Source organism: Aquarana catesbeiana, linkage group LG05 (genome assembly GCF_042186555.1).
Source record: "Aquarana catesbeiana isolate 2022-GZ linkage group LG05, ASM4218655v1, whole genome shotgun sequence".
NCBI classification, from domain to species: Eukaryota; Metazoa; Chordata; class Amphibia; order Anura; family Ranidae; genus Aquarana; species Aquarana catesbeiana.
Window position 1 is genome coordinate 185,195,144 of NC_133328.1, and position 25,157 is coordinate 185,220,300.

At 43.3% G+C, this 25,157-nt stretch overlaps 1 protein-coding gene across 1 annotated transcript in view; it reads right to left on the bottom strand.

Moving 5' to 3' along the window:
* CDCP1 (CUB domain containing protein 1) overlaps nucleotides 1–25,157 on the bottom strand; it is a 174,410-nt gene that overhangs the window by 114,754 nt on the left and 34,499 nt on the right. The window contains exon 2 of the mRNA XM_073630434.1: nucleotides 8,933–9,142. Coding sequence (XP_073486535.1) covers nucleotides 8,933–9,142 — 210 coding nt within the window. The remainder of the gene's footprint in view (nucleotides 1–8,932; nucleotides 9,143–25,157) is intronic.

A 25,157-nucleotide genomic window follows, 5' to 3' on the forward strand; every position in this document is an offset into this window, starting at 1 on the left:
CCCCGCTGTGTCTGCGGGCTCTGTCCTTCTCCGAAGCCTCTCCTTGCCAGGCTCCGTTCCCTGCGAGCGGCGCGACGCACGGGGGCGGAGCCTGGTGGCAAATTCAAAAAAGTGTAAAATCATAACACATACAGTACTGTAATCTTACAGATTACAGTACTGTATGAAATGATTTCACATCCCTTTTGTCCCCAGTGCTTTGGCCCATGCCCTGCATGCAGTTTTATGTTATATATACTGTTCTTTCTGCCTGGAAACTGGAGATTGTCCATAGCAACCAAAAAGTGTCCCTTTACATCAAAAGTGGCTTTAGACCAGCTAGAAGACAGCGATAGTAAATAAGAACACTTGCAGAATTGAGCGATAGTGAATTGTGGGGAAATTTATTTTATTATTAATTTTTTTTTTTTTATTATTTATTTTTATTTATTATATTATAATTTATGTTTTTGTGTTTCAAACTTTATCATACCCAGGATATCTACTAGACTCTTGTTTGGACAGATTTAAGTGTGTTATTGTTAAGAATTACAGGCCTACAATATAAAACGCCAAATTTCCATGCAAAATAATTGTACCGCTTTCAGCACCTAAAATCCGAAATAATCATACCACCAGGGAGGTTAACTGCAGACTTTCGGCTTTAAATTGAGGGTATTTACATCCAAATCAGGTGAACGGTGTTGGAATTACAACAGTTTGTATATGTGCCTCCCACTTTTTAAGGGACCAAAAGTAATGGAACAATTGGCTGCTCAGCTGTTCCTTGGCCAGGTGTGTGTTATTCCCTCATTATCCCATTTACAAGGAGCAGATAAAAGGTCCAGAGTTCATTTCAAGTGTGCTATTTGCATTTGGAATCTGTTGCTGTCAACTCTAAATATGAGATCCAAAGAGCTGTCACTATCAGTGAAGCAAGCCATCATTAGGCTGAAAAAACAAAACAAACCCATCAGAGAGATAGCAAAAACATTAGGTTGGCCAAATTAACTGTTTGGAACATCCTTAAAAAGAAAGAACATACCGGTGAGCTCAGCAACACCAAAAGACCCGAAAGACCACATAAAACAACTGTGGTGGATGACCAAAGAATTCTTTCCCTGTTGAAGAAAACACCCTTCACAACAGTTTGCCAGATCAATAACACTCTCCAGGAGGTAGGTGTATGTGTGTCAAAGTTAACAATCAAGAGAAGACTTCACCAGAGTGAATACAGAGGGTTCACCGCAAGATGTAAACCATTGGTGAGCCTCAAAAACAGGAAGGCCAGATTAGAGTTTGCCAAACAACATCTAAAAAAGCATTCACAGTTCTGGAACAACATCCTATGGACAGATGAGACCAAGATCAACTTGTACCAGAGTGATGGGAAGAGAAAAGTATGGAGAAGGAAAGGAACTGTTCATGATCCAAAGTATACCACCTCATCGGTGAAGCATGGTAGTAGTAGTGTCATGGCGTGAGCATGTATGGCTGCCAATGGAACTGGTTCTCTTGTATTTATTGATGATGTGACTGCTGACAAAAGCAGCAGGATGAATTGTGAAGTGTTTTGGGCAATATTATCTGCTCATATTCAGCAAAATGCTTCAGAACTCATTGGACGGCACTTCACAGTGCAGATGGACAATGACCCGAAGCATACTGCGAAAGCAACCAAAGAGTCTTTTAAGGGAAAGAAGTGGAATGTTATGCAATGGCCAAGTCAATCACCTGACCTGAATCAGATTGAGCATGCATTTCACTTGCTGAAGACAAAACTGAAGGGAAAATGCCCCAAGAACAAGCAGGAACTGAAGACAGTTGCAGTAGAGGCCTGGCAGAGCATCACCAGGGATGAAACCCAGCGTCTGGTGATGTCTATGCGTTCCAGACTTCAGGCTGTAATTGTCTGCAAAGGATTTGCAACCAAGTATTAAAAAGTGAAAGTTTGATGGATGATTGTTAATCTGTCCAATTACTTTTGATTCCTTAAAAAGTGGGAGGCACATATACAAACTGTTGTAATTCCTACACTGTTCACCTGATTTGGATGTTAATACCCTCAAATAAAGCTGAAAGTCTGCAGTTAAAGCACACCTTGTTCCTTTCATTGTGGTGGTGTATAGAGACAAAAAGATTAGAATTGTGTCGATGTCCCAATATTTATGGACCTGACTGTGTGTATATTATATACACACACTATATTATATATATATATATATATATATATATATATATATATATATATATATATATATATATATATATATATATATATATATATATACACACACATACACACACACACACACATATACACAATACACTAAGTGCAGCTAACTGACTCGCCTGCCTACTCTAACTTAAATCAAATGACACTGCCTCTCTCTCTCTCAACGTCGGAACACACTACACAGGGCCGACGTGCAGGCGGCCTTATATAGTGTGGGGCGTTTACTAAACCCCCTGAGCCATAATTGGCGAAAGCCACACTGGCTTTGGCCAACTATGGTTCTGTACAGACGGCTCTGTGATTGGCCAAGCATGCGGGTCATAGTGCATGCTTGGCCAATCATCAGCCAGCAATGCACTGCGATGCCGCAGTGAATTATGGGCCGTAACACGCCACTCGAATTTGGCGCGAACGGCCCATACGAACAGTCGAACATGCGATGTTCGAGTTGAACATGGGTTCGACTCGAACTCGAAGCTCATCCCTACTAGAAGTTTACCGATGAAGGGAGGTAATGGCAAGTCTGTTGGAACCTATGCAGAATTTCTAAGCTTGAATGAAGACAGAGCTTTCAGATCAAAGAAAGGGTAAATGCTCCCTCTGATCTTGGAGACTGAACAGGTTTGGAGGAAAACACCCAAAATTGTTCTACCATCAGTATTGAGGCAATGACACCCTGTACAAGAAGGCCCGCTAGGACTGCACAGGAAAACTACTAATCTGTGCAGTGACACAAGAAGGTTGGAATATGATCCGTGATGGAGGTAGACTTTGCAGACTGAGCCTTAGGATTCTTTGGCTGAGGAAAGCAGCTGCTCCTGCTACTTGTGGTTTCCTCAATGATGGCATCCAGGGCCAACTCAAAGAGGCTATGTCACTTGAAAACCACATGGATAAAGTTCTTCTTTAGCTCTTTTAGCCAAACTGCACTGACAGGAGACACATGCAGAAGATGAGATGGAAAACATTGAACAACCTGTCCAGTGTAGCTCAGAGTTATGCCCCGTACACACGGTCGGACTTTGCTCGGACATTCCGACATCAAAATCCTAGGATTTTTTCTGACGGATGTTGGCTCAAACTTGTCTTGCATACACATGGTCACACAAAGTTGTCGGAAAATCCGATCGTCCTGAACGCGGTGACGTAAAACACGTACGTCGGGACTATAAACGGGGCAGTGGCCAATAGCTTTCATCTCTTTATTTATTCTGAGCATGCGTGGCACTTTGTCCGTCGGATTTGTGTACACACGATCGGAATTTCCAACAACAGATTTTGTTGTCGGAAAATTTTATATCCTGCTCTCAAACTTTGTGTGTCGGAAAATCCGATGGAAAATGTGTGATGGAGCCTCCACACGGTTGGAATTTCCGACAACAAGGTCCTATCACACATTTTCCTCTGGAAAATCCGACCGTATGTACAGGGCATTAGAGTTATTTTTCCTAAATGTTCTAGGACCAAGGTATCAGCTGCAATTTTGATCAGATTCAATCTAATAGCCTTAGATTAGTCACCCAGGGTTTGACAGATTAAGGTCAAGGCTAAAACAGGTTGCAGAGCAGGACCTGCCAAAAAGAGCAAGGCTTTACACAGGGCTTCCAACAGTTTATAGAGGGGTTCTTAAAAACAGACGCATCCTCCACCAGAATGGTATATGCTTTGTCAAGATGGGACACTGCCTGACAGAGGGGACAGACTACTTTTACTAAGGACCTAGTGAAACAAGGCTGATAAGCACTTAGGAGGTAAAAACAAAAACAATCTGTCAAGAGGTTTCCAGGCTTCACACTGGGAACAGCGCTGGTAGAGGTCACAGGCTGATCCTCTAGCTTCAAGGTGGTGCGTACCGCATCAAAGAAAGCCAAACAGGTCTCTTTCAGTTTGAGAGTGATAGCAGAAGACTGACTCCTTACAGGCAGCTCAGAGGCCACTAAAGCCGCATGCAGATAAAGAATTTGTGAAAGAGGGCTTGGTAGTGTGCTTGTGGCCTTTGAGGTAAAAGTCTGCAAACATCTGTGGTACTTGGCCTAAAAAGTCATGCACGACTGAGATAATCTCCTAAGACAGAGCAGAGGAGATGGCCATGCCTGATGGAGCTAGTGAAGAATCAGGAGATGGCATAGACCAATAGTGGGGGCAATAAACATTCCAGGCTACAAAAGGTCACTCAAATCTGTAGGCACACTGCAAGCAGTACTAGAACCACCCCACTGGAGTGTGAGCTGTGGACATCAGGTACAGCTGAAATGTCCATTCTGTTTATATAAATCAGACAAGTTGCAACTGTATGGCGATAAGGCACAAGCGTGGATGAAAAGCATTAGGATTTTGGGACTTTGGATGTATATACTCAGTTTTCCTAGAACCGTGGGTTCAGTGTTTGCAACTAGGCGAGTTCATACCTTATTCAGCTTAGCATTTAGGTATATTAGAGGGACTTTCACACACTTACTAGCTCAAACAAGAAATAAAGCCACATGCACAGACTACTTGCAACAATGTATTTAGAAGCACTAATATGTTACATGAATATCAGTGCATAGGGGATTATTCAGCTACATGTAACTTTCTACAGATACTACACTGTTGCTCTCTAATAAGTGATATTTAAAATACATAGCTCCCTCAAACGAAATGGTTTGGATATTACCCTAAAATCTTTTTTTTTTCTGCTAATTAAAGACTTTTGTGGACAGACCATGCGTCAGCACACTGAAATGCTATCTTCATAATCAAATAGCTTTGGAGTGCAAATAGTAACTTTAAGGCAACATACACACTAGAAAATGAAAAACTGCTTTAGAAACACTGGACAGAAAATGCTGTTTTAGCCTAGTGTGTAACCTTTAGTAGCAGAAGCGTTAAGAAAAGGGTCCGCGGGCTTCATTAACAACCAGTGAATAGTGAAAAGTATCCAGGAAGTCAGGCTGCACGCTGTCTAATCAGCTGTTTATGTGTTGTAATTTGAATACTGTTATATAAGCGTGGTAGTGGCAGGTTGGCACATACCCCAGCAGAAGTCTTATTAGACGAAACGCGTAGGGTCTCTTTGCTGCACCCAGCCACTTTTCTACCACGCTTTTAAATATTTTGGAATCGATTCTATTTTATGTTTTTATATTGATCATCGGATGACCCTGTTTTGTCCAATAAACTCCAAATGATTTTTGGATTTACACTATGTGGAAGCTCCCTTTTTTCTTCTTTACATATTATGATTATGGCTCGTTTACACCGTTGAAGCAGAGGATTGAATCGGCTATCTGGGCAGACACCTGGTCCCCATCCTAGGAGGAAGATCCCATCTCTGCAGACCGCACTCACACTGTCACTCATTGCATGACAGTTCAAGGCTTGATGACTCACCGCTCATGGCCTGTGAGTCCACCAATGCTGGTAAAAGTACTCCATCCTCTTCATTGTTTTGGATCACCACTGTGAAGAATATCATTTGATCACTTTCTCTTCACTATTGGGCAGTTTGAGCTATCTATGTGAAATTTTGGGACTGTCTGGTGTCATGATTTTATGAACTTGTTTTCAGATTAAGAACACGGTCACCGTTTTTCATTTTGAAATTTTTTGATGTCAGGACTGTATTCCTCTGTATATTGGTCATATTGTTTATTCATCTTATTGATTACCTGCCACAGTAAGGTTCTATTTTCCATCCACACCCACCCGTTCAGTTGGTTTTGTTTCACTTATATATTTATTTTGTTGCATTTCACTAATAAGACGGTATATGCACACTTATTTTAATTTAATTATTTTCACATTGGCATATGTGACACACTCCTCTCTTTGTGGGTGAAATTTGTGATTGTCATCCAATCGCACAGTGTGAAAATATAAGTTTTGATACATTTTATTTCACAATCTGGGACTATAACCCTAGATCACCTGTATCTAGTTTCTATACACTTTTTATATAATCAGCGCTACACTTTATTTGTTAGTTAATTTTGCACAATTTGTCTGATTGTAGTGTTGGCTGCTTCTTGAGTTTTTGTGATTGGCGCGGTACTATTTTTCTATTATCTGGGTTGTTAAGGAGCAGGCCGGCAGTTGGCCACCGCGTCCTTAACAATGGAAGAGTCAACAGCTGACAGCAGAATGTAAAAAAAGCCATTGCCGGCAAAAATAAATAAATAAATAAATGAAAAGATGACACTGAGTGACCCTGCCCCCTTGTGACGTCATTGACCCAGCATGCCCTGGCCGATGACATCACATGGGGCGGGGTCACCTGTTGAGGTCTATGGGTGGCCCCGCCCCTTTGTCATTTAATAATAGAGTCTCTGGGAGGGGTTTTGTTAAAATGAACAAACATGTCATACTTACCTGTTCTGTGCAGTGGTTTTGCACAGAGCAGCCCAGATCCTCCTCCTCTTGGGTCCCTCGCCAATGCTCCTAGCCCCCTTCCTGCCGAGCGTCCCCATAGCAAGCAGCTTGCTATAGAGGCACCTGAGCCAAGCCGCTGCTCTGTGTGTTCACTCAAACACGAAGCTGAGGCTTGTGCAAGGTCTGCAATACTTATACTCATCAGTGCTTCCTCTGTAGGATCATTTCTGGGAAACCTGTCAAAAACCTGTCAAACTTAAAAAGTGTTACTAAACCCAGGACCCTGCATTCACTATATTTGGTCTCCCACAGTACACAGAACATGGAAACGCAATTATTTTAATAAATATAAACGGCTAAATACCTTTTCTCATCAGCAGTATATAGTAGTCTTGTAACTTCTATCAGTGTCTAGTTAAAGTTTGTAGTTTTCATTCTAGGACTGTCCTATGAGGCTGCAGAACCCTTGACCTTCTGTCTGGATAGTGCCGATTGGCCCTTTACTGATCACATGCACCCTCCCAAAATGTAAAAAAATAAAATAAAAAAACTCCAGCAATACACACCAAACTGAGCATGTGCAGAGTGCCTCCAAAGCTCTGTCTTATCAGGAGAAGTATTAGGGACAGTGGAAGAAGAAGGAGAGGATCAGAGAAGACAGGCTCAAACAGCCTTTTTATACAATGTGCAGGATTAACTCCTTAGGTCCCACAGTGAGTATAACAAGCATGTTTTACTTAATATACAGACTGATTTTACTTTTTTGGGTTTAGTAACACTTTAAAGTGGTATTAAGCCCAAAACCAAAAATGTAATATATTGCAACTTGCAAATTCTTAAATGTGGTGGCTGCATTTGTTTTCTTTTTTTGGGCTTTTATTTATTTTATGTCACTTGGTGATCTATCCAGTAACATACCACCCGTCCTAGTGTGTCTGCATTCTAGATGAAGAAGTAAAGCACACACCTTTGGAGAACAGCATGGTCAGTCTGAGGGGAGAGTAGTGCTAAACTAACAGATTTAGATGGACTTGACTAACAAATTGAACCTGAACTCCAGCACTTTATAAGCAGTTACAGCAGTTTTGGGATAAAGGTGTTACATAAATTAATAAAAACTGACCATTGCAAGCACCCTTAGCAGTGGTAAATGGTTTGTCCCAACCCTCTGTTACTTTGGACAGTTTAGCCTGTTATAGGAAAACAAAAAAATGACAGACTTACTAGCTAGACCACCATGTGAAGATAAAGGAAAGAAGTCTTTAAAAAAGAAAACAAATGCAGCCAGCACATCTAAGAATTGGTAAGCTGCATTTTAATACAGCTTTGTTTTTGGGTTTAATACCGCAAGACTTATTTACAATATACCATTCAAATACATTGAAAATCTCTAGTAATAAATTACTTTACCATTGGTGTATTACTACAGACCTCAACAATATATAAAAGGCAATATGTTCTTCAATCAATTAAAAGAATAGGAAAGTACTGAACATGTGTCCTTGCTGATGACACACTACTGAATACTACCGTATATGTACACAAGCACAATATTGCACTTCATTGTTATACACAGGGCCCGGTTGGCTTCCATGATCTTTTTAGGATTTTAAATACTTTGTGATTTTACGGGTATTGTTGGACAACTTTGGTTGTCAGAGCAATAACAGGGCTATATATTTTTTAAAAATGTTCATTCATACTTTTTTGCGAAGTTGAATTTTTGTGAAATTATGTATCCTCAGTATTAAACCCAAAACCAAAAATTGTATTACATTGTAGATTACAATCATAAGATTAGTTTTCTTTGGCTTTTTCTCCTCTGTTTTCACCTGTGACCTCCTGTATTACACTGTGTAAAAAAACTGCACCCAGAGGGGTTTAGCATTTTGTCTATAGAAGCAACTATAGTTATCTTATGTGTCCATGCGCATTAGGTAGTCTAGAAGCTTTTTTTAAGATTAAAGTTTAGATGTAGAAAAAAAAACCTTCGGTTTAGCGTTTGAGAGCGTTTCTCTGGCAGAAAAAAAAACGCTAGTACAAAAAATGCTTAAAAATTCGAGTTTTTTCCTGCCAAGAGAACTGACGATTTTTTTTACACTAGTGTGCATGGAGCCCTACTGGCTGGATCACCAGATGAAAACAGAAGAAAGCCCAAAAAAGGAAACTAGTACAGTCATCACATCTACTATTAATACTGTTTTAGGATTCAAAACTAACTTAAACAAGATGCCAAACATTCACATATTCTTCATTTTAGTGCACTGCGTAGAACTAATTCCACTTACTTTACAATATGAAATTTTACAGAATTTCAATATCTTAGGTTTCCTTAATTAGGACACAGAATCTGAACAGTTAACTTACCAATTGTCCTGTTGATTTCCATAATAAAGTACTTCTCGGGCGTTTTACAATTAAAGTCATAATTCACTGTGCTTCCAGAACGAATTATCAAACTTGACCTGTCACACTTCTTGTCAATGCAGAGGAAGCAGGGAGATGGTGTTGTATTAATAACACTTTTGATACTGATGGTTATGTTGTCTCTTGCTTGTAATGAGATGGTGACAGATTCTGTAAAAAAAACAAAACAAATAGTTAAAGTATTTTTTTTTTTTTTTAGTTCTGGATAGAGTGGTGAACGGTTTTTGACCCTTTGTCAAGTTTTATTACTGTCCAGGCACCCATTGGGGAGATTCAACCTTCTATTTTTCCTGACAACCATTCTCACCTAGAAAGAGAATATCCAAAATTTTACAGCTGTCAACAGAACAAGAGGTAAGAGGAAACCTTTCAATTGGTATATTTCTTCCTCAGACGACAGTCCCAAGAGCAGAATTTTTCCTCACTTTGGGAGATTTCCTCTAACTTCCTGTTGTGCTTCTGGGATTGGAAGGAAAGGGAAGTTTCCCCAATAGACAAAACAAAAAAAAAAAAAAAAAAACCCTTCTCGACTCCATCCAGAACAAAAGAAAATGTGGCTTTACATACTGTACACTTTAATTCTCAGTAGTTACAAAAACACATTTTCTCTTTCCATTGTTTTTATAAATGAAATTTATTTAGTGTATTTGTGTATTAGAAGTGTGGACAGAAAATCCAGATTGTGAGGTGTTTGCTGCAGAGTAGTTTCAATTGTCGTTGCCAGGGCTTTATTCTTTTTATTGCAGACTTACCCAAATTATTCAGAGAGCTGACTAATAAAACACATCTGAAAATACCAATGGAACAAACCCAAGCTAGAGAACTAAAGGAAAGCCATTTCCAATATGCAAAGTGTTAAAACAGGGCTCACGTAACAAAGAAAAAAAAAAAAAAACAGAGCCAGAATTATTTCTCAACAGTTTTGAATAAACCACAGATAACGAATATTCATATACTAAATCGCACCTTGCGATCATAGTGCAATCACTTCTACTGCCAACAAAGATTAGGACATTCAGTAGCATATACAAAAAGAGATCACAGCTTTCACAACCTGCGTTGGGCCTAGGGTAACAAAGGCTGGAGACAGCACCGTTCTTTATAGTCCCACCTATTGCTCATAGCAGCATTTAAAAATGAACTAAACCCAGATTATAAAAAAATATATAAATAATAATAAAATAAATAAACTCCCAATAATTGCTGCATTACATGCTGTTCGTACACACTCCGTCACTATGAGATTTGTTTTCTGTATTCTGCAAAATACAATAATCTGGTTGATCCTGCTATTCTTTATCTCTACCTTCTTTCCATGTCCCCAATTCAGCTAGGGACTTTCCAGAGCAGTGTTGGCAGCTCTGCACATGATCATTTTTTAGTGAGATTCTATGCTAAGTATTTCCTCCTAAACCCATCCAAGCAGCCTATGTGACTATAGTCACACATGTGGGCATATACACAGTGGTAAATGACTACTGATTCTGCCAGTAGAAACTGGTAGAATCAGACAGGCATTTCAGGTGATACAGGGGGCCAAATGACACAGCACAAGTTTGGGTTAACAAACGCTTTATTTTTACTCTGTGTTCCAAAGGCTTTTATTTTATTTGGAATATGGGACCAGCAGCAGAGGACTAGAAGCTCCTCCTGCTTATGTTTCCCTGCAGAAAGGCTGGGAAAGAGCTGTGACAGCTGTATATCAGTTAGGAAAAAGGTAATTGGGTGGATTTTTTAATTAAAATTACAGTGGCATCATCCACCTACAGAAATAGAAGGGACTAAGTAAACTAAACAGTGTGTGTTTAGTATCACACTTTAAGGGCATATGTATTTCACGCTGAATATCTAAAACTACAGAATTGCTCCCATGGCTATAAAAGCGCATATAGCTGCTCATAGCATTATGATCTTTAATAGGCAGTGTTCAAAGTGTAAAGAGATTGTGTTCATGGTTCAAATTTAAAGTCTAAGGTTGGGTTCACACTATGTGCTTCGCAGAGCACAGCAGGGGGTGCGGGGCATCCCCGTTCTCCATTTCAGGTCCGAATTAGGTACAAATTTTTGCCTGCAGCAGAGCCAAAGACGCACAGGACCCTTCTGCTGTGCGCTCCGTGGCCGACCCGGAGATGTGTGAACCGGATTCATTGAGAGCTGGTCACACTCTTCTGTCATGCAAATTGGATGCAGAGAAACCTGCATTCAAGTGAGAACCCGGACTAACTCCTGCCAAAATGTTTTTCTTAATTTTAAACAGATTGTGGGAGGAATTGAAATTGTTGTCTGGTTTTTATTCCTGTCTGCAACACCACTGAGAGGATTTTTTCCACACTTCCTGTCACTGACACATGCACAAGAAACAGGAGGTGCAGTTGTCTCCAGGACAGAAAGGTAAAGACACAAGCCAGGCTGTGCATTTCTATAGACACACACAGCTTGGCTCGGCTGCACCCCTCACTCTCTGCTCACAGGATGTGATTGACAACAGCTGGCAGAATGGTGGATTATCCCCTTGCCGCCGAGCTTACGCAGATGTACGTACTCGGCTTTCGGGGGTTATACCGGGATGATGCCCGCAGCTGCAGGCATCATCCCGGTACTGTTTTTAGAGCCGGTGATCGGCTTTCCAGCAATAACAACCGATGCGGCTAAAATCTGCTCGGCTGTTATACTGGAGGAGCGGGAGGGGACGCCCCCCCCCCGCCGCTCTTACCGGGCCTCCCGATGGACCGGGAGGCCCGATCAACCCTCCGGCGGCTAGTGACAGTCTGGAACGAAGCCTATTTGTAAACACGCAAGCGATGTCATGACGTCACTTCCCGTTTACTCGGCTGCCAATGGCGCCAGTTTTTAAAAAATATACAGTATTCAGAATCGCTGAAATACTTTGAAGTGCAAAGGAGGGATCGGGGGTCTTTTAGACCCCCGATCCCTCCATAAAGAGAACCTGTCACCACCTATTACTGTCACAAGGGATGTTTACATTCCTTGTGACAGCAATAAAAGTGATCATTTTTTTTTTTTTTAAACAATTAATATTAAAATAAATAAGAAAAAAAAATATTTAAAGCGCAGTCGCCACGAGCTCGCGCAGCAAAGAAAACGGAATACGGAAGTCGCGCCTGCATACGTAAACGGTGTTCAAATCACACATGTGAGGTTTGCCACGACCGTCAGAGCGAGAGCAATAATTCTAGCACTAGCCCTCCTCTAACTCTAACCTGGTAACCGTCAAAAAAAATTTAAAGAGTCGCCTATGGAGATTTTTAGGTACCGTAGTTTGTCGCCATTCCATGAGTGCATGCAATTATAAAAGCGTGACATGTTTGGTATCTATTTACTCAGCGTAACATCTTTCACATTATACAAAAAAATTGGACTAACTTTACCGTTTCGTTTTTTTTAAATTCATGAAAGTGTCACTTTTCCCAAAAAGTTGCGTTTAAAACACAGCTGCACAAATACCGTGTCACATAAAATATTGCAACAATCGCCATTTTATTCTCTCACGGAGGGGTGAAGTTCATTTTAATAATTATATTTAGTTACAACATAATTCCTCCAAATACTTTACTGTGCTGCTTTTCCAGCACTACACTACCTCTGCCCAAAATCTTAAGGCGCACAGATGGCTATTCTGCCGCAGTTAAAAGCATGTTTTTTCCTGTGAAATTTAGACTCCAGGCACTGCGACCAGCTGCATTTGCACAGTGCGATTAGGTGCGGTTGCGTTTAGCTGCGGTTTGCCATCTCCATGGCAACCCGACAGGGTGCCAACTCGCACTGTTTGGTATGAATCTTGAGGGGGAACTCCACGCCAAATTTAAAATAAAAGACCAGCGTAGGTTCCCCCCAGGGGCATACCAGGCCGTTAGGTCTGGTACGGATTTTAAGAGGAACCCCTGCGCCGAAAAAATGGCGTGGGGTCCCCCCCAAAATCCATACCAGACCCTTATCCGAGCACGCAGCCCGGTAGGTCAGGAAAGGGGGTGGGGACGGGCGAGCGCCCCCCCTCTTGAGCCGTACCAGGCCGCATGCCCTCAACATGGGGGGGTGGGTGCTTTGGGGGGAGGGGGCGCTCTGAGGCCCCCCCACCCCAAAGCACCTTATCCCCATGTTGATGAGGACAAGGGCCTCTTCCAGACAACCCAGATCCCGGCCCCCCACCCTTTGTGAATGAGTATGGGGTACATCGTACCCCTACCCATTCACCTGGGGGAAGAAGTGTCAATAAAAAACACACTACACAGGTTTTTAAAGTATTTTATTAGACAGCTCCGAGGGTCTTCTTCCGACTTCGGGAGGTCTCTCCAGCGTCTTCTCCCGGTGTCCGGATCTTCTGCTGGCTCCACCGCTATCTTCTCCCGCTGTTTTGCTAGCGGTGGCCCGGACCTCTGGATCATCTTCTTCCCTCTTCTCTTCTTCCGATGTTGACACGACGGTCTCTCCGGCTGGAATGGTCTCTGAGCTCTCCGCTCTGACTTATATAGGCGGTGACCACGCCCCCTTATGCCGTGGTCACCGGGTGATGTTGACCACGCCCCCTAAAACGTCACACTCCCAGCATGCCGAGGGACTGTGATGGCATAAGGGGGCGGGGTCACCGCCTATATAAGTCAGAGCGGAGAGCTCAGAGACCATTCCAGCCAGAGAGACCGTTGTGTCAACATCGGAAGAAGAGAAGAAGGCAGAAGTCCGGGCTCCTCCGCTGGCAAAAGAGCGGCAAAAGAGCAGAAGATAGCAGAAGAGCCCGGCAGAAGAAAGTGCGGAGAAGGACCAGAGAGACCCCCGAAGCCGGAAGAGGACCCCCGAAGCCGGAAGAGGACCCCCGGAGCTGTCTAATAAAATACTTTAAAAACCTCTGTAGTGTGTTTTTTTATTGACACTTCTTCCCCCAGGTGAATGGGTAGGGGTACCATGTACCCCATACTCATTCACATAGGGTGGGGGGCCGGGATCTGGGGGCCCCCTTATTAAAGGGGGCTCCTGGATTCCGATAAGCCCCCCGCCCGCAGACCCCAACAACCAACGGCCAGGGTTGTCGGGAAGAGGCCCTTGTCCTCATCAACATGGGGACAAGGTGCTTTGGGGGGGGGGGGGCCGCAGGGCGCCCCCTCCCCCAAAGCACCCACCCCCCATGTTGAGGGCATGCGGCCTGGTACGGCTCAGGTGCTCGCCCATCCCCACCCCCTTTCCTGACCTACCAGGCTGCATGCTTGGATAAGGGTCTGGTATGGATTTTGGGGGGGCCGCACGCCGTTTTTTCGGCGTAGGGGTTCCTCTTAAAATCTGTACCAGACCTAAGGGCCTGGTATGCCCCTGGGGGGGAACCCACGCCATTTTTTTATTTAAAATTGGCGTGGAGTTCCCCCCCAAGATTCATACCAAACAGTGCCGGGCCGAGTCGGATCCCCTTGCTTGTCGCTCATCGGGAAAGGAAAAATGATTTTTCCCGATGAGCAGCTCGGCGCTGTTATCCACAGCTGACACAGTGCACTGCGAATACCTGCGGTTATGTGCGGATAGCTGCGCTAAATCACTCCTGGACGTAGGCAATTCTATTTTTTCTATCCGCACAGAACCGCAGGTATTCGCAGTGCACTGTATCTAATTCCCAGCTAAACGCAATGTGTGAATGGGGCCATAGGAAAGCATTGTGTGCTTTTAGGTGCGGTAGAAAATTAGAAAATCCGCAGCTAAAAGCACCATTCTATCCGTCCGTGTGAAAGGGGTCTTAAGTGTTACTAAACCCAGGACCCTGCATTCTCTATATCTGGTCTCCCACAGAACATGAAAAGGCAATAGTTTTAGTAAATATAAACAGCTAAATACCTTTCTTGTGACTTCTATCAGTATCTGGTTAACCAGTTGCCGACCGCCGCACGACGATGTACGTCGACAGAGCGGCACGGGCAGGCAAAAGGGCTTACCTGTACGTCCTTGCCTGCCCGCGGGTGGGGGGTCCGATCGGACCCCCCCCGGTGCCAGCGGCGGTCGGATCGAGGTCAGGGTCGATCAAAGGTGAGGGGGAGGCCACTCATTCGTGGCTCCCCCCTCGCGATCGCTCCTGGCCAATGACAAGCTTCCTCGGCTTCTGTGAATGTAAATAGAAGCGGAGGAAGTGATGTCATCTCTCCTCGAGCCGGTCTTTTCGTCCGGCGCAGAGGAGAGAAGACATCCAAGTAAGTGCACCAACACTACACTAACAGTAGAACACGCAGGCACACCTTGTCACCCCCCTGTCACCCCCTGATCACCCCCCTGTACCTCTGACACCAAATAGCAGGTTTTTTTTTTTCTGATTTATTGCATTGGTGTCAGTTTGTGTCAGTTACAAGTGTTAGGGCAGTTAGGTTAGCCCCCTTTAGGTCTAGGGTACCCCCCTTTAGGTCCAGGGTACCCCCCTAACCCCCCTAATAAAGTTTTAACCCCGTGATCACCCCCCGTCGCCAGTGTCACTAAGCGATCATTTTTCTGATCGCTGTATTAGTGACACAGGTGACGCTAGTTAGGGAGGTAAGTATATAGGTTTGCTGTCAGTGTTTTATAGCGACAGGGACCCCCATATACTACCTACTAAAGGTTTTAACCCCTTGATTGCCCCCTAGTTAACCCTTTCACCAGTGATCACCATATAATTGTTACGGGTGATGCTGGTTAGTTGGTTTGTTTTTTGTAGTTTATTGTAGTTTATTACAGTTTTAGGGCACCCGCCGTTTATTACCTTATAAAGGTTTAACCCCCTAATTGCCCGGCGGTGATAGAAGTTAAGTTTTTAGGATCAGATAAGGTCTGCGTCGCCCCAGGCAGCGTCAGGTTAGCGCCAGTACCGCTAACACCCACGCACGCAGCATACACCTCCCTTAGTGCTATAGTATCTGAACGGATCGATATCCGATCCGATCAGATCTATACTCCCCAGCAGTTTAGGGTCCCCCAAAAAAACGCAGTGTTAGCGGGATCAGCCCAGATACCTGCTAGCACCTGCGTTTTGCTCCTCGGCCCAGCCCAGCCCAGCCCACCCAAGTGCAGTATCGATCGATAACTGTCACAAAACACTAAGCACACATAACTGCAGCGTTCGCAGAGTCAGGCCTGATCCCTGCGATCGCTAACAGTTTTTTGGTAGCGCTTTGAATCAGTCGCTGACAGTCAGGAGCTTTTTTGCCTGTGAGTCTCACTAGTGTACCCCTAAATTTAGAGCCCAAAATGGCAAATCGAAGGTACACTAGTGAAGAGGCCTACACGTTTCTGAGCATGACAGATAGTGAAGAGGAAGTCACTCATCTGTCAAGTTCAAGCTCAGAATACGAACCTGTAGAGGACAGCGGCTCCATGACAGATAGCTCTGACGACGGAGTTATGGTCCCTGCTAGGGTCAGGCGTACCAGACCCCGAACTTCTTCTTCTGTCCTTGAAGTGCAAGAACCGCAGGGCTCTCGTATGGAGCAGAGAAGTACTAGTGCCGCTACTCCTGGTGAACTGGCAAGCACCAGCGGCCTAGTACACCCTGGTCGTACATCCAGCACTGCAGTATCACGTGGTGACGTGGCGAGTCCCACAAGTGCAGTTCAAGCTGGCGAGGTGGCAAGCACAACTAGTGTCCCGCTGCCACCAAGAAGACAAAGACAGGCCTGTCGTGCCCATAGTGCCCTTCCTGCTGCATTCGCCAATCTGAATTGGGTACCCACCACTTCTGCAGCACCCGTACTTCCCCCTTTCACTGGCCAACCCGGAATTCAGGTGGAAACAGTTGACTTTATGCCACTGGATTTTTATTCACTGTTTTTCACCGAAGATCTCTATAGATCTATTGTGGACCAAAGCAATTTGTACGCTGGTCAACACCTCGCCGCTAATCCCCAGTCCTCCCTTGCCAGAGATTGGAGACCAATTACGGTCTCCGAATTTAAGATCTTTCTGGGCCTTTCCCTCAACATGGGCATAACCAAAAAGAGTGAGTTGCGGTCATATTGGTCCACTGACCCAATTCACCATATGCCCGTGTTCTCTGCTTCAATGACCAGGGCACGATACGAGCAGATTTTGTGGTTCATGCACTTCAACGACAATGAACTCTGTCGTCCTCGTGGAGATCCTGCATACGATCGGCTCTACAAAATTCGGCCCCTCGTAAACCACTTCAACCAACGTTTTGCAGACTTGTTTACTCCCCATCAAGTTGTCTGCGTTGATGAGTCCCTGATTAAGTTTTCTGGCTGCTTGTCCTTCAAACAGTACCTTCCCAGCAAGCGTGCCAGATACGGGGTCAAGATGTATAAGCTCTGTGACAGGGCCACAGGCTATACATGTAGATTTATGGTTTACGAGGGCAAAGATAGTCACGTAGAGCCGATAAACTGCCCTGACTACATAGGAAGCACTGGCAAGATAGTGTGGGACTTGGTGTCACCCTTATTCGGAAAGGGGTACCACTTGTACGTGGACAATTATTATACGAGCGTGCCACTTTTTAGTCACTTGTTTGATCAGCAGATTGGAGCATGTGGCACCGTGCGACCTAATCGCCGGGGCTTTCCCCAGCGGCTTGTAGAGTCCCGTCTTAGGCTGGGGGAGAGAGCCTGCTTGAAGTATAATAATTTGCTCGCTATGAAGTGGAGGGATAAGAAGAATGTTTTCGTTCTCACCTCCCTTCATGCAGACACGACGACCCAAATTACTACGGCGACTGGTGTTGTGGAGAAACCCCTCTGTGTCCACGAATACAACCTTAATATGGGAGGGGTGGACCTCAACGACCAGTTGTTGGCGCCGTACCTAATTGCCCGTAAGGCCAGACGCTGGTACAAAAAAGTGTCTGTTAATGTATTTCAATTGGCTTTGCTGAACGCTCATGTGCTATACAGAGCTTCAGGACGGACTGGATCCTTCCTTAAATTCCAGGAAGAGATCGTCAGAGCCCTTCTGTTTCCAGACGGTGCTCCACCTCACCTTCCCAATCCAAATGCAGTAGGCCGGCTGCATGAGAGGCATTTTCCTTATGTCCTCCAGAGTACCCCTACCCAACGAGCCCCCCAAAGAAAATGTCGTGTCTGCAGAAAGCGCGGATTTAGGCGTGACACCCGGTATTATTGTCCCTCCTGTCCTGGCAATCCTGGTCTTTGCATTGGTGAATGTTTTGAACGCTACCATACACTAGTTGAGTATTAGCGTAGGGTACAGCACTGCACAGACTAGGACACACTTCCACAGGGTCTCTCAAGATGCCATCACATTTTGAGAGACCCAAACCTGGAACCGTTACAGTTTTAAAAGTTACAGTTATAAAAAAAAAAAAAAGTAAAAAAAAAAAAATATACAAAAAAAATATAAAATAAAAAAACCAAAAATAGTTGTCGTTTTATTGTTCTCTCTCTCTCTATTTTCTCTCTATTGTTCTGCTCTTTTTTACTGTATTCTATTCTGCAATGTTTTATTGTTATGTTTTATCATGTTTGCTTTTCAGGTATGTAATTTTTTTTATAGTTTACTGTGTTTTAAACATTTTTTTGTTTTCAGGTACGCCATTCAGCTGCAGCGCGGACTTATTTATCTTGACAGCAACAGTGTTTGCTCCCACGATACATAAAGCCGTGACTCCAGCGCTGTCGGAGGTGATTTCACCACCACAGTTACATACTTCAGCATATATGCCGAAGCGTGGGGGCAGAAGTGGGTGGAGGAGCGATTTGCTCCTGCCTTTTGCGGGAGGATGCCCCCATGCTTCGGCATATATATATTTTAGGTAGGCACAGGTTGCGTTAAATGTTTTATTTTTTACTATGTTTTTTTTTTTGTATTTGCTTTGCAGGTATGGTAAGTATTACTGTTATACTGTAATGTTACTTTGTTTTATGTTAACTATCATTTGCTTAGCAGGTACGCCATTCAGTTGCAGCGCGGATTTATTTATCTTGACAGCAACAGCATTTGCTCCCACGATACATAAAGCCGTGACTCCAGCGCTGTCGGAGGTGATTTCACCACCACAGTTACATACTTCAGCATATATGCCGAAGCGTGGGGGCAGAAGTGGGTGGAGGAGCGATCTGCTCCTGCCTTTTGCGGGAGGATGCCCCCATGCTTCGGCATATATATATTTTAGGTAGGCACAGGTTGCGTTAAATGTTTTATTTTTTACTATGTTTTTTTTTTGTATTTGCTTTGCAGGTATGGTAAGTATTACTGTTATACTGTAATGTTACTTTGTTTTTTGTTAACCATCATTTGCTTAGCAGGTACGCCATTCAGTTGCAGCGCAGATTTATTTATCTTGACAGCAACAGCGTTTGCTCCCACGATACATAAAGCCGTGACTCCAGCGCTGTCGGAGGTGATTTCACCACCACAGTTACATACTTCAGCATATATGCCGAAGCGTGGGGGCAGCAGTGGGTGGAGGAGCAATTTGCTCCTGCCTTTTGCGGGAGGATGCCCCCATGCTTCGGCATATATAAATGGTGCATGTATACCCATCATTAGAAGTGGGTGGATGAAGGGAGGTATTCTAATGGTGGGCATACCCACCGATCAATATCTTTTTTTCGTTCAGCCCACAGGCTGCATGAAAAAAAAGTTTACAATATATGCCCAACAAGGACCAGCAACGTACTGGTATGTTGCTGGACTTTGAGTGGTTATACCAGAATGATGCCTGCAGGTTTAGGTATCATCTTGGTATCATTCTTTTCAGCCAGCGGTCGGCTTTCATGTAAAACCAATCCTAGCGGCTAATTAGCCTCTAGACTGCTTTTACAAGCAGTGGGAGGAAATGCCCCCCCCCCCCCCCCACCGTCTTCCATGTTTTTCTCTGGCTCTCCTGTCCCAACAGGGAACCTGAGAATGCAGCCGGTGATTCGGCCAGCTGACGATAGAGCTGATCAGAGACCAGAATGGCTCCAAACATCTCTATGGCCTAAGAATCCGGAAGCTACGAGCATTTCATGACTTAGATTTCGCCGGATGTAAACAGCGCCATTGGGAAATTGGGAAAGCATTTTATCACACCGATCTTGGTGTGGTCAGATGCTTTGAGGGCAGAGGAGAGATCTAGGGTCTAATAGACCCCAATTTTTTCAAAAAAGAGTACCTGTCACTACCTATTGCTATCATAGGGGATATTTACATTCCCTGAGATAACAATAAAAATGATTTAAAAAAAATAAAAATGAAAGGAACAGTTTAAAAATAAGATAAAAAAATCAAAAAATTAATAAGCACCCCTGTCCCCCCCCTGGTCTCGCGCACTCGCGCAAAGGCGAACGCAAGCGTCGGTCTGGCGTCAAATGTAAACAGCAATTGCACCATGCATGTGAGGTATCACCGCGAAGGTCAGATCGAGGGCAGTAATTTTAGCAGTAGACCTCCTCTGTAAATCTAAAGTGGTAACCTGTAAAGGCTTTTAAAGGCTTTTAAAAATGTATTTAGTTTGTCGCCACTGCACGTTTGTGCGCAATTTTAAAACATGTCATGTTTGGTATCCATGTACTCGGCCTAAGATCATCTTTTTTATTTCATCAAACATTTGGGCAATATAGTGTGTTTTAGTGCATTAAAATTTTAAAAAGTGTGTTTTTTCCCCAAAAAATGCGTTTGAAAAATCGCTGCGCAAATACTGTGTGAAAAAAAAAATGAAACATCCACCATTTTAATCTGTAGGGCATTTTCTTTAAAAAAATATATAATGTTTGGGGGTTCAAAGTAATTTTCTTGCAAAAAAAAATAATTTTTTCATGTAAACAAAAAGTGTCAGAAAGGGCTTTGTCTTCAAGTGGTTAGAAGAGTGGGTGATGTGTGACATAAGCTTCTAAATGTTGTGCATAAAATGCCAGGACGGTTCAAAACCCCCCCAAATGACCCCATTTTGGAAAGTAGACACCCCAAGCTATTTGCTGAGAGGCATGTCGAGTCCATGGAATATTTTATATTGTGACACAAGTTGCGGGAAAAAGACACATTTTTTTTTTTTTTTTTTTTTTGCACAAAGTTGTCACTAAATGATATATTGCTCAAACATGCCATGGGAATATGTGAAATTACACCCCAAAATACATTCTGTTGCCTCTCCTGAGTACGGGGATACCACATGTGTGAGACTTTTTGGGAGCCTAGCCGCGTACGGGATCCCGAAAACCAAGCACCGCCTTCAGGCTTTCTAAGGGCGTAAATTTTTGATTTCACTCTTCACTGCCTATCACAGTTTCGGATGCCATGTAATGCCCAGATGGCACAAACCCCCCCAAATGACCCCATTTTGGAAAATAGACACCCAAAGCTATTTGCTGAGAGGTATAGTGAGTATTTTGCAGACCTCACTTTTTGTTACAAACTTTTGAAAATTGAAAAAAGAAAAAAAAATACGTTTTTCTTGTCTTTCTTCATTTTCAAAAACAAATGAGAGCTGCAAAATACTCACCATGCCTCTCAGCAAATAGCTTGGGGTGTCTACTTTCCAAAATGGGGTCATTTTGGGGCGGTTTTGTGCTATCTTGGCATTTTATGGCCTTCAAAACTGTGATGGGTAGTAAGGAGTGAAATCAAAAATTAACGCTCTTAGAAATCCTGAAGGCGGTGATTGGATTTCGGGGCCCCGTATGAAGCTAGGCTCCCAAAAAGTGCCACTCATGTGGTATCCCCGTACTCAGGAGAAGCAGCAGAATGTATTTTGGGGTGTAATTCCACATATGCCCATGGCATGTTTGAGCAATATATCATTTAGTGACAACTTTGTGCAAAAAAAAAAAAATTGTCACTTTCCCGCAACTTGTGTCAAAATATAAAATATTCCATGTACTCATCATGCCTCTCAGCAAATAGCTTGGGGTGTCTTCTTTCCAAAATGGGGTCATTTGGGGGGGTTTTGTGCCATCTTGGCATTTTATGGCCTTCAAAACTGTGATAGGTAGTGAGGAGTGAAATCAAAAATGTATGCCCTTAGAAATCCTTAAGGCGGTGCTTGGTTTTCGGGGCCCCGTACGCGGCTAGGCTCCCAAAAAGTCCCACACATGTGGTATCCCCGTACTCAGGAGAAGCAGCTGAATGTATTTTGGGGTGCAATTCCACATATGCCCATGGCCTGTGTGAGCAATATATCATTTAGTGACAACTTTTTGTAATTTTTTTTTTTTTGTCATTATTCAATCACTTGGGACAAAAAAAATAAATATTCAATGGGTTCAACATGCCTCTCAGCAATTTCCTTGGGGTGTCTACTTTCCAAAATGGGGTCATTTGGGGGGGTTTTGTACTGCCCTGCCATTTTAGCACCTCATGAAATGACATAGACAGTCATAAACTAAAAGCTGTGTAAATTCCAGAAAATGTACCCTAGTTTGTAGGCGATATAACTTTTGCGCAAACCAATAAATATACACTTATTGACATTTTTTTTACCAAAGACATGTGGCCGAATACATTTTGACCTAAATGTATGACTAAAATTGATTTTAATGGATTTTTTTTATAACAAAAAGTAGAAAATATCATTTTTTTTTCAAAATTTTCGGTCTTTTTCCGTTTATAGCGCAAAAAATAAAAGCGGCAGAGGTGATCAAATACCATCAAAATAAAGCTCTATTTGTGGGAAGAAAAGGACGCAAATTTCGTTTGGGTACAGCATTGCATGACCGCGCAATTAGCAGTTAAAGCGACGCAGTGCCAAATTGTAAAAAGTGCTCTGGTCAGGAAGGGGGTAAATCCTTCCGGGGCTGAAGTTGTTAAAGCGTGTAGGAGGAGTTTTCATTCTGCCCTGACTATCCTATAAGGCTGCAGAACCCTTTACCCTGTGTCTGAACAGGGCCGAATGGCCCTGTGCTGATAACATGCACTCTCCAAAAGAAAAAAAAAGAAAATATATAATATCTAGCAACACACACCAAACTGAGCATATGCAGCTTGTCCCCTAGCCTCTGTTCTATCAGAAGATGGGTTGGGGACAGTGGAAGATGACAAGGATCAGAGAAGACAGAATGCAGAGGATTAACCCCTTAGGTTCTGCAGTGAGTATACTGCATATACAGACTGATTTTACTGTTGTGGGTTTAGTAACACTTTAAAATAATAAGTGTATTTTATTACAAAATGCATTTCTTCTTTTTGCTGCACTTTCCCCCAAATGACACAAACTAGCCTACACATCCTCTACTTTCCCCAGATGCATACTTACCTTGCTTTGATGACCGTGGCCTCCGATATTTACATACATTCTATGCCAAAAGTCTTCCATGAGCTGTGGTCAGCTTCCCAAATTTCTATCGGTCGCATCCTAACTATTTGTGGCTCCACAAAAAGTTTTACACTTTAACCAAAATAGTAACCGACCATTTAAGACCATGGCACAGCAGTGATTCTTGATGCTGGTGACAGGATCGCTATGCAGAGAAAATACTTACTTCCATGCATCTTTCCCAGACTGCCTGGATGGGGAAGATGTTCCTTCACTAATGGAAACCCTGCAGTATGTGAGTCTTAGGCCTCGTACATACGATCGGATTTTCGGCAGGGAATTGTGTGATGACAGACTGTTGGCCTAAAATCCGACCGTTAGTACGCTCCATTAGACAATTGTTGTCCACCATTCCGCCAACAAATGTTGGATGGCAGGCTAGTAAATTTTTGGCGGACAATGGTCTGTTGTCAGATTTTCCTATCGTCTGTACACAAGTCCGTCACACAAAAGTTGAAAGTACAAACACGCATGCTTGGAATCAATGCTCACCAAACACGACATTAGCAGAAGGTGCCCAAAGGGTGGCGCTCAAGAGCTGAAATTCCTCGTAGTACGTCACTACATTCGTGTTTGTTGGCCAACAATTGTGTACTGTTTGTTTGCAAGACAAGTTCCTGGCATACGCCCTTCAGACAAAAGTCTGATGCTTTGTCTGCCAACAATCCGATCATGCGTAGGAGGCTTTAGGATCAAATCTTAGTATACAAAACAGCAGTGCCCACGGGACTTTAAGAGGAGTAGTCCATAGGGATGAAGTGCTTGTACACTGTATCTCAATGCATTTTGCGAGACAGGAGACAGCACTCACTTCCTCATGAGAAATTAGACACTTGTATCTGAAAGTAAAGACCAGGTCATTAAGAGAAAGAAAAGAAAAAGAAAAGAAAAGAAAAAAAAAAAAAAAAAAAAAAAGGGAAGAGGAACACTTGTTTCAGGGGAAAGGTTCCAAAAAAATATATATTTACAGTTCAGACAGAATACCCAGAATCAACCCATACTGAATCGAGATCCCAACAATAAAAATAGTAACATGACCCCAACAAGCATATAAAAAAAGTGGGAGCAGGAGGAAAGATGCCAACTGGTCCACACTGTCCTATTCGGGAGTTTCTCTTAGTGCTAGTTCACACCAGACGCAGTTCCGTGTGCTTTTTTTCTGCACTAAAAATGCATGCACAGTGTTTTCCATGTATTCCAATGGCTCTAGTTCACACCATGCAGTCAGTTTCCGGTGCAGAAACTGACCGGAAACTGAACGGAACTGCTTCTGGTGTGAACTAGCACTTAGGGCCAGTTCACACCACATGCAGTCCAGTGCATTTTTTTTCTGCATCAAAAACGCATGGAAAGTAGGTTATATGGTTTTCAATGGCATAGTTCACACCAGTGCTTGCAGTTCCAGTTCCAGAAAAATAGTAGAATATGCTGCATTTTTTCTGCACTGGACTGTACTGGAGTAAAAACGTAATCAAAAATGCACCAAAAACGCACTGAAACACACTTGTCCTTATTTAAGGTTAAGAAAAAAGAGGGGAGGAATGCACTGGACTGCATCAAAAACGCACATGCAGAAAAGCACCTGGAATGCATCCGGACTGCGTTTCTATGGTGTGAACCGGCCCTAGGGCCGGTTCACACCATAGAAACGCAGTCCGGATATGTTCCAGGTGCTTTTCTGCATGCGCGCTTTTGATGCACTCTAATGCGTTTTTGATGCAGTCCAGTGTTTCCCCCCCTCTTTTTTCTTAACCTTAAGGGCCAGTTCACACGACATGCAGTCCAGTGCGTTTTTTTTTTCTGCATCAAAAATGCATAGAATGTAGGTTATATGGTTTTCAATAGCATAGATTACACCAGTGCTTGCAGTTCCAGTGCGTTCCAGTTCCAGGAAAAAAAGTAGAACATGCTGCATTTTTCCTGCACTGGACTGTACTAGAA